This window comes from Pseudonaja textilis, chromosome 15, assembly GCF_049901715.1.
Source record: "Pseudonaja textilis isolate UNSWEBS1 chromosome 15, rPseTex1.2, whole genome shotgun sequence".
In the NCBI taxonomy this organism is placed as follows: Eukaryota; Metazoa; Chordata; class Lepidosauria; order Squamata; family Elapidae; genus Pseudonaja; species Pseudonaja textilis.
The window spans coordinates 7671185-7686896 of NC_142004.1; the positions used below are offsets into that span (position 1 = coordinate 7671185).

Below are 15712 nucleotides of genomic sequence, written 5' to 3' on the forward strand. Positions count from 1 at the left end.
TTCTGTCTCTCTCTTTTGTTCTCTCTCGCTGCCTCTTTCATTCTCTTTCTCTGTCTCTTTCTTCATCTCTGTCTGTCTCTCTTTCTTTCTGTCTTTCTCTCTTTCATTCTCTTTCTCCGCCTCCCTCTTTCATTCTTTCTTTCTCTCTGTCTGCCTGTCTCTTTCTTTCTGTCCCCCCTTTCTCTCTGCATGTCTGTCTCTGTCTCCCTCTCCTTTTCTCTCTCTCTTAGTCAACCTCTCTCTTTTGCTCTTTCTCTCCCTCCCTCTTTCTCTCCCTCTCTCTCTTTTGTGCTCTCTCTCTGTCTCTTTATCTGTGTCTCTCTCAGTCCCTTCTCTTGCACCGAGAGTTAAAGATAATTTAGGTGCAGCCAAATACAGCCAAAAAAAAAAAATATAGCAAAAAAAAGAGAGAAGAGGATGGGAACTCTCAAGGCAAAAGATTCATGAGCAGTGAGGAGAGCTGTGTGAGGCGATGTATCTTCCACACATGCTTGAACAGAGGTGGGGTGGAAAAGGAAGCATTCGTTGATTGAGTTCACACATTTGGCTTAGTAATAGGTTGTTTCCATCCCAGAAAACGCCTGTCTGCGCAGTCACTAAGGACCAAAGCTGAAACGTGCTGGCATAAAAAAAATAAAATCAATCCTGATCAACTGGGTTGTTTGGGGGCCAAGCCACCGTCTGTTTGTTAAGCCCTGATTTATTTACTGTGGTGTGTCTCCACCATAAACCATGGTATGCAGAACGTTACATAGCCACGTGTGTGAAACCAGCCACCCCTTGCCTTGGTTTTAACGGCCGGTTGCAATCCTACACGGCTTCTAGAAGATTTCCGTTGAGTGAGAGTTTCTTTTGGCAGCCATTGGAATGCATCAAAAGTGGACCTTCAGTCCTTTCTTCTTTCATCTCTTTTTTCCTTCTCTTTATGTTTTTTCATCTACTTTCATTCATGCACTTTTTAAAGTACAATAGAAAATCAACCAATCAATTAATCCATCCATCTATTTCTTTCTATCTATCTATCATCTATCTATCTATCTATCTATCTATCTATCTATCTATCTATCTATCTATCTATCTATCATCTATCTCTATCTATCCTTCTATCCATCCATCTATCCTTCTATCTATCCTTCTATCCATCTATCCATCCATCCATCTATCTTTCCATCCATCCATCTATCCATCCATCCATCTATCTTTCCATCCATCCATCCATCTATCCATCCATCCATCCACCTATCCATCTATCTATCTATCCATCCATCCATCTATCTCCATCCATCCATTTGGAGCCTAACGTTTTTTCCATCTCTTCTGCGGTTACATTTTCTTTCTTGTGCTTTTAAGCAATGGTTTTTTTTTCTTTTTTTTCTTTCTTACATTTGTTTGTATTAGTTCTTTTTCCTTTGGAAAGGAAAAAGTTCCTTTAAAAAGTTTTAAAATTATTAAAGAGAGAGAGGGAGGGAGGGAGGGAGGAAGCGCGAGAGACAGAGAGACAGAGGCACACAGAAAGAGAGAGAGAGATAGACAGAGGTTGAGAGACAGAGACACACAGAAAGAGAGAGAGAGGTTGAGAGAAAGAGAGACACACAGAAAGAGAGAGAGAGAGAGGTTGAGAGAGAGACAGAGGCACACAGAAAGAGAGAGAGAGACAGAGAGGTTGAGAGAGACAGAGACACACAGAAAGAGAGAGACAGGTTGAGAGAGAGACAGAGGCACACAGAAAGAGAGAGAGAGAGACAGAGAGGTTGAGAGACAGAGACACACAGAAAGAGAGAGAGAGAGGTTGAGAGAAAGAGAGACAGAGACACACAGAAAGAGAGAGAGAGACAGGTTGAGAGAGAGACAGAGGCACACAGAAAGAGAGAGAGGTTGAGAGAAAGAGAGAGAGAGAGAGAGACAGACAGACACACATACACAGAGAGAGAGACAGGTTGAGAGAGAGACAGAGACACACAGAAAGAGAGAGAGAGACAAAGAGAGAGAACCTGAGAGACAGAGACACATAGAAAGAGAGAGAGAGAGAGACATATTGAGAGAGAGAGACAAAGAGAGAGAAACTGAGAGACAGAGAGATTGAGAGAGACATAGAGAGAGAAAGGAAGGAAGGAGAGAGAGAAACAAAGAGGGGGAGAGGGAGAGAGAGAGAGAAGGGTTAATGGGAAAGAGGCTGCTGTTAACTGATCAGTTTCACAGATGGCCTTGTGTTTTTGGTTGGTTTCACTGCAGCCATCAATTTGATGGCTGACTTGAGAGCTGCCGGAGGCCTCTTGCCCCGCAGAAGCCCCAGGCTCATTAAAGACTCTGGCCACATGCGTTCAGAATCTACTCCCTGCTTCCTCCTCCCTCCCCCTCCACTCTCTTTTCCTTCCCTTCCCTTTCTTTCATTCCTTTCTTCCTCCCTCCCCGCATCTCCTTTCCTCATTTCTCTGTCCTTCCTTCCCTCCTTCCTCCTTTTCTCCTCTTCCTCTTTTTCTTCTCCATTCTGAAAGGAAGTCCGAATAACGCTAACGCTATATATACACATACATACATACATACATACATACATACATACATATATATATATATATATATATATATATATATATATATATATTTGTTTTCTGAGGTTCTCGCGGGTATTTATATGTGGATCTTTGGTTGTTCGGGTTTTCTCCCGCGTAAGATTCAAAGTATCTAGGCAACGTTTCGATGACGTTTCGCAGTTAAAAGGAGGAAGCAGCTGCAATCTCACATTACTCTGAGAAGCACAGAGCCGGAGACAGAAGCCTGAAGATGATGAATGAGACTTCATCGAAACGTTGCCTAGATACTTCGAATCTTACGCGGGAGGAAACCCGAACAACCAAAGATCCACATATATATATATATATATATCTACTTCTCCTTCTCCCTTACGGGAAAAAAAGTAATAAAACGTCTTTCCATCCATCCATCTATCCATCCATCCACCTATCCACCTATCTTCGCCTTCTAATAGATCAGTTTGGTTTTAATACAAAGAGGAAATCCCCTCTTTCGGTTTGGCAACATGTGTAAACCAGGTCATTCCAGCTTTTTTTCTTTTTCTTTTTGAAAGTGGATAAAACAAACTCCTTGTGTCTCCGTGTTATGAACAAAAACAACTTGCGAGCAGCCCAGGGCAACCACAGACTTAAGAGAGGCCCCTTCTGAAAAAGAATGCTGGATTCAGGAAAAGGCAGGTGAGCCTTTTTTAAAAAAAATAACCATTTCTGAACGCGCCAGTTGAGTCTCTGCCCCGATTTGTTTGGAGAAAGAACCAAATAAAATAAAATAAAATAAAATAAAAGCAGCTTGATAGAAGAAACCCAGTCCATATTTACCTTGGGTTGAAAAGCTCCTTGGAGGGACCCGAAAGGGCCTGGGTGGGGGAGCATGGAAGGAATCCCTGGCACATTGGGGGGGTAACTTGGAAAGAACTGAGGAGAGGGGAAAAAAAAAAAGAGAGAGAGAAGGTGCATTAGATCGTAAAACAAGGCTACACAGGTGATGGTGAAACTTTTCATTTTTTCCGGAAGTGGTAACGAAGCCGGCACCAAAACAGCAAGATTCCGAAGGCACCTTTTTTTTCTCGTAACCTCCTTAAGAGTCCAAATAAAAATAAAACAATGTCTACAACAAGATGCTCTTCTTTTAAATGTGGACCAGAACCTCTCTCTCTCTCTCTCTCTCAGCCCAACGGAGCTCACGGGATTGATGTTTCGGGAAAAAGAGGAGGAGGAGGAGGAGGAGGAAGGAGAATTATATATATTTGTTGCCTTGAGTTACTTACAAAGTAACGAGGTCAGGATAACATAATATAGCCAGATTTAAGATCAGGGAGCCAGCTCTGAAGGAATAGAGTTAGGCAATCTCCTCCCTTCCTCTCCCTCCTCCCTTTTCTCTCCCTCCTTCCTCCCTTTTCCTCCTCCCTCCTTCCTTCCCTCTCCCTTTCTTCCTTTTTTCTCCCTCCCTCTCCCTTCCTTCGCCCTTCCCTCCTTCTCCCCCTACCTCCCCCCCTTCCTCCCTTTTCACTCCCTCCTTCTTTCATTCCCTCCTTCCTTCATTCCCTCTCCCCCTCTGTCCCTTCTTCCCAATTTCTACTGAAGCAGCAGTTCTGCGCCAGCGATGCTCTTTTGACATAAGCCAAGATGACTTCACTCGGCCACTTTTCCCTCGGGGTTGGCCTTCACAAGCCTCCTGCAGATCACGCCTCCTCCTAATCTTCATCCACCCTCCCGATTCAGAGGGGCCAGCCAAGAAGACCAAAATTTTACCTAAACCACATCTTGGTTTCCTTCAGCGCTGCATGTTGGTGCAGCCAGCCGAGAAACCGACTGACCGAAAACAAGGAAGGCAGGAGGTTCTGTCTATACTTCCCTTTCCTGATGGCCACGAGGTTAAAAGATGTCTGTTTTTGAGAACGCCTGGCCATCTTTCTCTGCAAGCTAGAATGGTCTAAGGTCTCCCGCTTCTGCAGGGGGTTGGACTAGAAGGCCTCCGAGGTTCCCTTCCAACTTTGGCATTCTGCAATTCTGTTAAGTCAGCTTCTCTCATACGGTTGTAAAAAAAAAAAAAGGAATATCCTTGAGATAAGCCGTTGGAGATGACAATTGTGCAGTTTTATTGGCAGTGACACTGATGTGTTTCGATGCTGCCTTCTTTGCAATGTCTTTTTTCTCTTCACCCTCCAAGGTTACTCGACAGCCATGGGCTTCCCTGCAGAGATAGTCTCTCATCCAAGGTGTTCTGACCTCGGCTTCCCCCAAAAGCACTAAACCCGACACTTTGTCCCGGCAAAATCCCTTTTTATTAAACGGAGGTGAATTTCTTGCATTCACCTTCAGCCAAAGGCCCGGCAAACAGTCTTTCAAGGGTCTAATGAGGAGCACAGACCTCATCTAGCCTGGAGAGCTGCCAAGGAAATATTTCCAAACGCAGTGCTGACAAGGAAGGGCTCAGCACAGATCTTCACACTGCTGCAACAAACAAATTATTTCCTGCAAAAGCCCCCTCCCTTTTTTCTCCTCTTTTAATCCCTACGGGAGGGGTCATTCACTGTCTACCTGTGGCCTTACTCCCACATCGACCCTTTGTTCATATTTGTTCTTTTCTTTTGGCAGCTCTGCGCATGTGTAGGCTGGGAACCGGCTCCAGCTACTCCCTTGCCTCACTGCCGTCCAATTCCGAAGGCAGCTGATGACTGCCAGCCTGCCCTGGCCCCATCTCTGCCTCTGACGCAGAGCCTTCATCCGAGCCGTCCTCAGCCTCCAGGACCGGCTCGGGTTCCACCACAATCTCTTCACTGTCTGACTCTGCTACCAGCTCTGCTAGCCGCTGGTAGGCCACAACACAAGGATGATCTGTAGCCAATTCCAGAAACATCCAAGGTTTGTCCATCTACCAAAGCCCATCCCAAGTAAAGTAACATAAATAAAAATAATGTCAGAGCTGTAATAATCAGCCCTGTTTGGCCAACCAATGTCCTTGAGATTATTACTATTATTATTATTATTATTATTATTATTATTATTATTATCAACAACAACAAAAATAATAATCATTGAAGATTAGACCAATTACCAGAAGGAAAATATACTTCTCACCAAAAATAAAAAAATGAAAATTTGGGATAAAATGCCCTTCTGAAGGCTTGCAATGATAGATGGAAAGGCCCTCTTGTACTCACCAAGTTAATTAACCTTAAAATATAGATAATTCTTCAAAAACATGTCTAAAATCCTTAGGGCAGAGGGGCTCACCACAAAGAACCAGTAATCTGAGACTGGTTATCAAATTCTGATTATTATCTTTTTCCCCCAAGTCGTGGAAGGGAACAATGATTAAATGCGCAACTCAAGAGTGTAATTGCATTAAGTCGATTTCATTTTAACAGAAAGTAGACATAAATGTAGATTTATGTTGGTCTCCCTTGTTCCTTTTATGGGCTGTCTTGTCTTTCTGTGTGTCACGGCAAGGCCAAGGGGGAATTTCGGCATGAATTGTGCATGATCGGTTTTCAAGCTTTCGAAGTCTAACCGGTTCCTCAGAAGTAGGTTTTGGAAATCAGCAGCTCCCATAAACTGGGATATAACACTGAGATTTGTCCCAAATATATATTTTTTTTCCAAAAGGAACTGGACTTTCTTAAGTGCTTTCTTCCCGAAACATTTGACTTCTCATCCCAAAAAAACTTCTGAATTTTGGGAAATGCACCATTGTGCCTTTCAGTTAGAACTAAAAAGCTTCATAAAACTTTTCAGTAACTCACAAGAGGGAATGCTGCTTTAAAAAAAATGCAGAACGGAAGAAAAATCTGGAGATCACTTATGAAAAAAATGACATTTGTCCACTTTTATTTATGAATAAACTCTACTATAGAGGCTCAAATTTGGTAAGCGTCCTGCAAATTTTGTACCATTCCCCTCCCCCGCTCCGCTTCATTTTTCTAACACATTGTTCTCACCTTGGTCAACTATCTTTCTGCTTTATATAAACCTGCCTTTGGCTTGCAAGTCACTTAATCCCAAATATATAGGGCCCTGAATAACAATTTGATAGCCATTCAATTGATATGGTCATAAGCTTGCCTTCCGGACTCTGTACGGAAAATCAGATGCCATGTCACAGGATATTAACCTTTCCTGATTTGCTATTTTTTTGGGGGGGGGTGGGGAGATTTCTGGACAAATCCCAATTTGAAGTTTGGAGTGCTAGAAAGAGAGAGTGATTGAGGATCTGGATGAACAAAACATCTCCAGGGGAAAAAAAATGAAACACATCCCAGATTAGATATGAAACGGAACCTCTCTGATCAGAGGAAAGGCAGAATGAACGGAGAAGTCCAAGAGAAGGAAAGAAGTTTGACAATGGCTGTTTTGATCAAGGGGGAAAAAAAAATACAGATACTTATATTTCTCCCTGAAAAATGCTTCAGGACTTTGGGCTTGAGGTGAACAAAAAAAAAAAAGGAACTTTGATTTTGGGTTTTACCGATCTGATAGATTTGTTGTCATAGAAATGGCTAGCTTATATTATTGTGTGAAAGTAAAAAGTTGAGGTTGGATGTTAATGCCTTATTCTACTGCACCAAAGGGAGTTGGAAATCAATGCCTTTGTTTTCATTTCCCCTTTTTCTTTCCCTCACTTTTCCTTTCCCCTTCCCTATTTTTGTTCTGACCTATACCCTTTTCCGGCAAATCAAACACAATCCAAATAGAACAGAAACCTTGTAATGCTTTTACAAAATAATTAGCTGTGATAAGCACAAGCCTTGCCAAACTGTGCCAGACTTGCCAAAAGATAACAAACAAGAAATAATTTGCAAAATAAGAATCTTCAAATACAAACTCAGGAAACTAGAATATCCACGAGGCTGGAGTTTCAAAACGTCTTTGCCTTCTGCAAAGAAGGTTAGTTTCACAGCTGGCTTTTATTTTCTTGAAGGAGGGGCCATTATCTTACAGCCTTACTCCTGGGTCGCCTGTACTGTTGCAGTTGCTTTTTCCAAGCGAGCAATCCTGTGCTCGCGCAGACTTGGCACAGGCTCCTCGGGAACCTCCTCATTGCTGCTGCCAGCCCCCACAACCTCTGAAGGCAGCAGTCCACTCCCTGATGGTCCTGGCCCCTCATCTGAGTCCTCGCTCTCCTCAGCCGTCCACACCTGCTGCCGGCTAACCACAACAATTTTCCCTACGATTTACTCTCTTCTTTTCTTTGTATGCTTCTTTTCTGTGTATGCTATATTATAAACTAATAAAAAAACTATTGACACAGACAATTGTAAAAACTCTCCAAGAATGAAAATAGCCGTTTTTAAAAATTGTTCTTTTCTTAATCCTAAATAAAACCCACGCAGGTGAAGCTGCATTGAAAACAGGTAAGGAAAACATCAAGCACAGAACAAACTCTAACACGTTTTAAGGATATTAAGAATAAAAGGCACTTACGTTGGAATGTCGAAAGTAAGGATTCTCAAGTTTAGGTGCGTACTTGTCGAACTGGAGAGAAAAAAAAAACAGAAAGTCGAAGAAAAATTGGTTGGTTTGGTACAAGCCTTGGAAGGCAACTGAAGTATCACCCAAACCTACAGTATGGAGGAGGATGGTTTGGGGGGTAGTTCGTAGACACGGTGGCGGTGGGTTGCTATTACAGGATGTTCTCCAGTTACGACCACAATGGAGCTCGAAATGTATGTTGCTAAGTGAAACGTTTGTTAAGTGAGTTTTGCCCTGTTATACGGTCCTTAAGTGAACTGCTGCCATTCGGTTAAGTTAGGAACCCGGTCGTTAAGTGAGTCCCCATGGACTCTGCTTGTCAGAAGGACGCAAAAGCGGATCAGGTGACTTTGGGGACATTGCAACCGTCATAAATATGAAACAGTTGCCAATCTTGATCCCGTGACCATGGGGAGCCTGTAAGCGTGAAGAACGGCCCTAGGTCACTTTTTTTCAGGGCCGTTGTGACGATGGACCGTCACTAAATGAGTTGGTTTTCACTTTGCATTTTAAACATTTTAGCAAAGTACACGACTTCCTTCCTGATCTAGAAAATCAGTCTGTGTGTGTGTGTGTGTGCTTGCTGGGGGTCTTTGAGACAGGCAGTTGAGGGTCTTGACAGGCAGTGAGTCAACAGCCACAGTCATCAGCCTTAGAAGCCAATTTTTTTTTACTTAGAAGCATCGAGGCTGCTACATTCAGTGCCTGGAAATATGGGAGGGGGGATTTCATAGTGGGGGGGTTCAAATAATTTAACAATCAGTTCTGTGTCCTAATTATTTCTCCCAACAACCAGTTCACCAAACTGCTCTGAAAATTAACAACCGGTTGTCCTGAACTGGTGCGAACTGGTTGAATCCCACCGAGTAGAAGATTAGAGACAACAACATTCTTTCTCCGAGAGTCAAGGACATGTTGCTCTACACCTGGAGGAGAGTGACTGGAGGGATGTCTCCAACCGGGATGAAGATTTGGTTGGGCCATGTGATGGACTGATGGGCGCAGCTAAGCCAGACCATTGTTAAGTGAGTTTTTGCCCTATTTGATGGCCTTTCCTTGCCCCCACCCGTTGCTAAGTGACTCCTGGTCATTTAGTTAGGGACAGGGTTGTTCAGTGAATCTGGCTTGTTTGTTGGAAAGTCGCAAAAAAAAAAAAAAAACACCTGACCCCGGGAAGCCTCCACTGTCACAAACATGAAGCAGTGGCCAAGCACCTGACTGTTGACCACGTGGCCACAGGGGATGGCACAATGGGGATGGCCTAACAAAGGAGGCAGCAAAAGTCAGAGGTTTTGTGCCGTGGTGGATCCTCGACCCTCTTTAGTTTTATTCTGCGATTTGATCTCCTCTCTCCATGCTCGGTTTGACCCGTACACCCTCCTCCCCTTATTAGTATTCTGATCACGTCCCCAAGAACAATTAAACCCTCAAGCAGGCAGAAGAGGTCCTTACCACGGGAAGAAAGGGGTCTCCCTAAAATGCCCTCCCTCTCCCCCCCCACCCCCCAGCCAAATTGTCATGCTCCCTTGTGCATCCTCCACCGTGCTGGAGCGCAGATTTTGCAATTGGGTTAATTACAGTGATTATCGGAGTCATGTACCCTCCAGTGTAAATAGCCAGAAATTACTAAAACACATGCAGCTGGCGAGTCCCTCCTCCCCGTTCCAGTGTTCGGATTAATAAACCTGCCGAGTGGAAGATCGGGGAAAACGGGAGATCGGGCGTCACAAGGAAAGAGGGGGCACAACTGTGTGTGTGTGTGTGTGTGTGTTTAATGCTCTTCGCCCCACATCTGTGGGGCGTGGGTGGCGCAAAGGGATCAGGTGACCAAGTTCTTAAAAATCTCATGCCGAGCTTGTTTGTGCTTCTCTCGGGAGGAAGAAAGACAAAAACAGGGGGGCCTCGGGCAGCGTTTAAACACCTGAAGGTGCTCCGAGGGTGGATGAAACTGTTCTTTGTTCTTTGGGTTTAAGCGGATTAGTGCCGCCAAACGGATGACAAGGCGGGAGAAGAAAAGGATAAAGTGTCATTTCCCACGGGTTGGCTCTCCCCCAAATGAAGGGAGGCCGGGGAAAATAATAATAATAATAATAATAATAATAATAATAATAATAATAATAATAATAATAATAATAATAATAATAGTACGAGAAAGAACTTGAAAAAGTCATCAGATATCAGGACTTGAGAATCGAACTGCAGAGACTCTGGCATAGACCAGTGCAGGTGGTTCCAGTGGTACTGGGCACACTGGGTGCTGCTGTGCCTAAAGACCTAGGCAAGCACTTGAAAGCAATGGGCGCTGACAAGATCACCCTTGGTCAGCTGCAGAAGGCCACCTTACTGGGATCTGCTCGCATAATCCGCCGATACATCACGCAGTCCTAAACACTCAGGAAGGGTTCGACTAGTGATTTGTGATACGAAACCCAGCATGGTTATCTCGTTTGCTGTGTATACTGTCGTTTTTGTGTATAATAATAATAATAATAATAATACGCAGAGTTGCAAAACCCTGAACCCTGTTTCGACAGGGCTGGGAAGAAATGTTGAGCCCGGCCTTTGCTAAAGGCAGGACTGAGGGGCCGGGAAGGAGTCAGTCACATTTTATTTAGTTACCGGGAGTCCTCGGTTTATGACAACGGAGCCCCAAATTTCTGGGGCTAAGTGAGAGAGTTGTAAAGTGAATTTTGCCCCGTTTTACAGGGAACGAAGGAAGAGAAGGACCATGTGTGTGTGTGTGTGTGTGTGTGTGTGTGTGTGTATGTGAGTGTGATATGATAGCAGTCTTCCAGTACTTGAGGGGCTGAAAAGAGGGGGTTGACGAGTTTTCCAAAATACCTGAAGCCAGGGTAAGAAGTAATGGGTGGAAGATCATTAAGGAAAGACCCAAGCTAGATTTAAGGAGGAATTTCCTGACGGTGAGAAGAATTAATTAGTGGAAGGGCTGGCCTCCTGAAATTGAGGATGCTCCAAAGAAGAGAGCGGACAGCTATTTGTCTGAAATGGTACAGGACCATGGTGGCAGACGTATGGCTTGCGTGCCACAAGTGGCATGCAGAATCATCTCTGTGGGCACGTGCCCTGTCGCCCCAGCTCAGCTCCAACGCGCATGCATGTGTACTCCCCACTGGCCAGCTGGTCTTCAGGCCCCTGTCGTGCATGCACAGGAGGAGGGATGCATGCACGCATGCATGGGGGGCAGCGTGTGTTGCATTTTGCACATATGCGTGCTTTCAGCACTCGGTGTTAGAAGAAATTACTGGCCTAATCCTGTAAGGAAGGCAGGAAGGAAACATTCTGGGGTTGCTTACAGAAACTGCCTCTCCGTTAACCCTTATTACTTTCTTGGCAGGACTAGACTTCCTGTCTCAGGAAGTTCTCCGAAATTTTTTTTCCCTCTCCTTTGCTTGTACTTTGCTTGTGTGGAGTGACCATTCAAAGTTACAATGGCATGGAAAAAAGTGACTTATGACCATTTCCCCCACTTATGACTGTTGCAGCATCCCCACAGTCATGAGAGGCCAGGCGAGGAGATGCATGCCTCGATGTGAGGGATATTGAGTCGGCAATGCCCAGCCAGCCACATGACCACCAAGCCATGCCCACCACCTAAGCCACACGCACAGAACCGGCTGTTAAAAATTTGAATCGCACCCCTGCCTGATTTGTCACTTCCTGTAATACTGGAAGTGACAAAACGGGCCTATTCAGCCTGCAGAGGCTTTTTTCAAAGGCCTCAAACCAGCCGAAAATTAGCTGTGAGGTGCAGTGCAGGCAAGGGGGCGGTGGCTTGGGGGCATTGTGTGCACGTGTGCAGGGGGCGTGCAGGGGACGCGCATTGCCTTCTGGGTCTTGGCACGTGAGCGTGCAAGTGCCAGCCCACGCGCAATTTTTGGCCCAGGAGCCCAAAAAGGTTAGCCACCACCGGTATAGGGTCTTCTAATTGAACGAGGGGGTTAGGCTACAAGACCTCCAAGGCCCCTTCCAATTCCGGTAGCCTGTTTTTCTAAAGGCACAGAAGTTGCTGTGAAGTTTTTTTCTTTTTTTTTTTTAAAAAAGGCCAAAGGACGGGAGAAGCGATCTCCCCCGCTGAGTCAAAGAGTCGCTGTGTTTCCAACCAACCAATTTGGACCATAACGGGCTGTGACATTTGGGGGGCGGTGTGGGGGGGGGGGGCAAAGCAGGAAGTTGCTTGTGGGTGGGCAGCAACTCCACTAGCCGGCTTCTTGGGAAGGAAACGTTCAAATAACCCGAATACCTGAATTAGCCTTTCAGCCGTGCCGTAAACAAACACACAGCCACACAGAGCCTGGTCAGTGTCGAACGTACAGACACTTATTGATGGGGTCTTGGCTTCCTCAAGCCAAATATTAACATTCGGGACAGAAACAAATGTTCCCACCGCTACTGGGTGGCGCTGATTGGGATAGCAACGGAGGGGAGAATATTCTCGCGGGCAGCTGAATGATTACGGCAGGATGAGGGGGCCCCATGAAAGGAAGGAAGATGGCTGCTCTGGAGTTTAAGAACATGCCGGCGGGTGGCGGGTTTCCCCCGACACGCCAAATGCCTTTCGCCATTCAAGACTCTCCTTGTTTGGCTCTTCTGATTCTCAGGGGCTTAGAACAAAAGGGTTGGACGGGACCTTGGGAGGTCTTCTAGTCACAACTCCCTGATGGAGCAGGAGACTCTATACCGGGGGGTCGATTTCATTGAGGGATGCATCGGGGTTGTGTTTGACCTTGGGAGGCTGGGTGGGTGTGGCCAGCTCAGCGTCACTCGTGTCGGGGGCGCCTGTGGTGGCCCGAGCGGCTCCCAAGCTCCGTTTTCAGCTGTGATGGCCTCCTGCAAGCTATGGCCAGTGAAAACGGAGCTTGGGAGGAGCTCTCCCGAGCTCTGATTTTGCTGGCACCGCGGGCCAGTCCTTTGCTGTTCCCAGGGCGGCCTCACGGGCCAGATCTAAGCACCCGTGGGCTGGATCCGGCCCCCGGGCCTTGAGTTTGACACCCCTGCCCTATAGCATGTCAGACAAACGGTTGTCCATCCTCTACTTGTAAACCTCCAGTGATGGAGCACTGCCACTTCGTTCCACTAATTAAATTGTTCTCACTGTTAGGAAATTCCTCCTTAGTTCTAGGTTGCTTCTCTCTTTGATTTGTTTCCAGCCGTTGCTTCTTGTCCTGCCTTCAGGGGGCTTTGGAGAATAATTTGACCTTTTCTTCTTTGTGACAACCTTTCAAATATTGGAATACTGTTATCATGTCACACCAAGTGTTAGATTAGACATATCTAAATGCCCAGGTCTGCCTTAGTGGAATATCTGAGACCGCAACCCTCTCTCCTGCCTGCAAACAGATAAAATAAAGGTAATAACTAAGAAACAGCAGTAGCAAATTACCCCATGTTTGTTTTGTGGCAAAAAGCTGCAACCACAACCATGTCTTAAAAGCAACACATCCTTTGGACTAGCGGAAAGAGACCAGTTTGGGGCATCCTTCAACCAGGGTCAACCAGAGGCATTTCTTACTTATCCACACGTTTGGGGAAGGGGTACGCACCAGGGAAGGTGCAGAGTGCGGCTTCTGGGGCAGGCTGGACGGGAAAGGATTGATTGTGTGCTGATGGGTGTGTTGGTGAGTGTGTTGGTGCTGATGGAACTCCGCCCTCAGCATCGGCACCAGACCGAGCAAGCCGCCAGTCCTGTCCGCAATCTGAATCAAAAACCGATTGTTCAGTTCTTGTCTAAGCAGCTCGTGATCTAGAAGAGTGGGGAGGAAAGAGAGACAGAAAGAGAGGGGGGGAGAGAGAGGGAGGGAGAGGGGAAGAGAGGGGAAGAGGGAGAGGACGAGAGGGAGAAAAAGAAGAGAGAGAGGGAAAGAGAGAGGCGGAGAGAGAGAGAACGAGAGAGAGGAGAGAGAGGGAGCAAGAGGAAGAGAGGGGAGGGAGAGGGAAATAGAGGGGAGAGGGAGAGAGGGAGGAAGAGAAGAGAGAGAGGGAAGGAGAGGGGGGGAAAGAGGGAGAGAGGCAGAGAGAGAGAGAAAGAGAGAGAGGTGAGAGAGGGAGCAAGAGGAAGAGAGGGGGAGGGAGAGGGAAATAGAGGGGAGAGGGAGAGAGGTAGAAAGAGAAGAGAGAGAGGGAAGGAGAGGGGGAGAGGGAGAAAGAGGGGGAGAGGGAAAGAGAGGGAGAGAGAGAAAGACAGTGGGAGAGAGAGGAGAGAGAGGGGGAGCAAGAGGAAGAGAGGAGGGACAGAGGGAAAGAGAGGGGGAGAGAGAAAGAGAGGGAGAGGGAAAGAGAGGGGAAGAGGGAGAGGACGAGAGGGAAAAAAGAAGAGAGAAGGGGAAAGAGAGAGGGGGGAGAGAGGGAAAGAGAGAGAGGAGAGGGAGCAAGAGGAAGAGAGGAGGAGGGAGAGGGGGGAGGGAGAGGGAAAGAGTGGGGGAGAGGGGGAGAGGGAGAAAGAGGGGAGAGGGAAAGAGAGGGAGAGAGAGAAAGGGAGAGAGAGAGAGAGAAAGACAGTGGGAGAGAGAGGAGAGAGAGAGAGAGAGAGAGAGGGAGGGAGCAAGAGGAAGAGAGGAGGGACGGAGGGAAAGAGAGGGGGAGAGAGAAAGAGAGAGAGGGGAGGGGAAGGGGGAGGAAACAAACAAACAGACAAAGACACCAGGGCCCAGCAGCCTGTGAGTTCCACAAAAAACGTAGAGGTAAAATAATTCAAAACATTCACCTGGCATTCCCTATTTCTGCACGTCATGCTGTGATGGTTTTCTACGTGAGAACTCATTGGTGGAGGTAAGAGAGATGCCTGTGACAATGTACCAATCAGAATCCCCGAATGAGGCTGGCAATACATGATTGGTTGGTTGAATGATATCAACAGGCTGGTATCTAAAGAACAAGAGAGAATACAATGAGCCACCACAGTAGAAAACAGTTTTTTTGGGGGGTTGTTGTTTTTTAGCAACATTCAGCCCCTTCCCACCACCACTGACCAACCCCAGAGACCCCGAGGGGTCATGACTGATCTTGCTTTCTCGGGAGAACAAATTCGGGAGCCGAGAGAGAAGGGCCACCCAGCGATGTCTCCATCTCTTCTTCCAACCCCACCATCATCTCTGGAGGAACTTCATGCATTGCGATGAATAAGAGGTTGGTCCTTAAAAGTCTACATGGTTCCTTGCGACTTTGGTTTCAGGTTGGTGGGACGGATAAGGCCCACCAACCAGATTATGCTTCGTGTCCTTCATGGGCCAGGGAAAAACAACCTAAGTCATGGCTTCTCCTATCTTCTTCTAGAAGGGGACCTCCCAAACCCAAACCCAAACTCAACCCCACTCCCTCCAAACCCAAACTCGACCCCACTCCCTCCTGGCATGTCAGTCTTTTCAAAGCCACCCTTCAAAACCCCTTCCGGATCACGCAAAGCCAACATTGCAAGCCGCGTTGAAATGGAGACCTGAGAGTTATCTCCCAAGCGATGGATAAGAGCCATTACGATTCCTCAAAACGGCTCGAACCTGAAATCCAGCTTCCTTACGTTGCTGGAAATACCCGGTTGAAATATTAATGGGATGTGACTTGGGTTGCAATGAGGTTTTTTCCCAAGCCTCCTTTTGGGCAATAGATGATCTCGTGCCTTGGATTTTTGTTTCTCTAAAGTGAGGTGGGTTTGAAGCATCGGATTGTACCGATAAACAAATGCCAGAGACCTGAAT

At 46.4% G+C, this 15712-nt stretch overlaps 1 protein-coding gene across 25 annotated transcripts in view; it reads right to left on the bottom strand.

Moving 5' to 3' along the window:
- Positions 1 to 15712, bottom strand: part of FBRSL1 (fibrosin like 1) — a 497698-nt gene that overhangs the window by 22600 nt on the left and 459386 nt on the right. For 13 of the 25 annotated variants that reach the window (XM_087913419.1, XM_087913410.1, XM_087913415.1 and 10 more), the window contains 3 exons: positions 13565 to 13764; positions 7956 to 8006; positions 3351 to 3446 (listed from right to left, as the gene is read on the bottom strand). In XM_087913419.1, coding sequence (XP_087769545.1) covers positions 3351 to 3446; positions 7956 to 8006; positions 13565 to 13764 — 347 coding nt within the window. Of the gene's footprint in view, positions 1 to 3350; positions 3447 to 7955; positions 8007 to 13564; positions 13765 to 14724; positions 14886 to 15712 lie in introns of all 25 variants that reach the window. The other 12 variants (XM_087913429.1, XM_087913416.1, XM_087913423.1 and 9 more) reach the window with 1 other exon arrangement.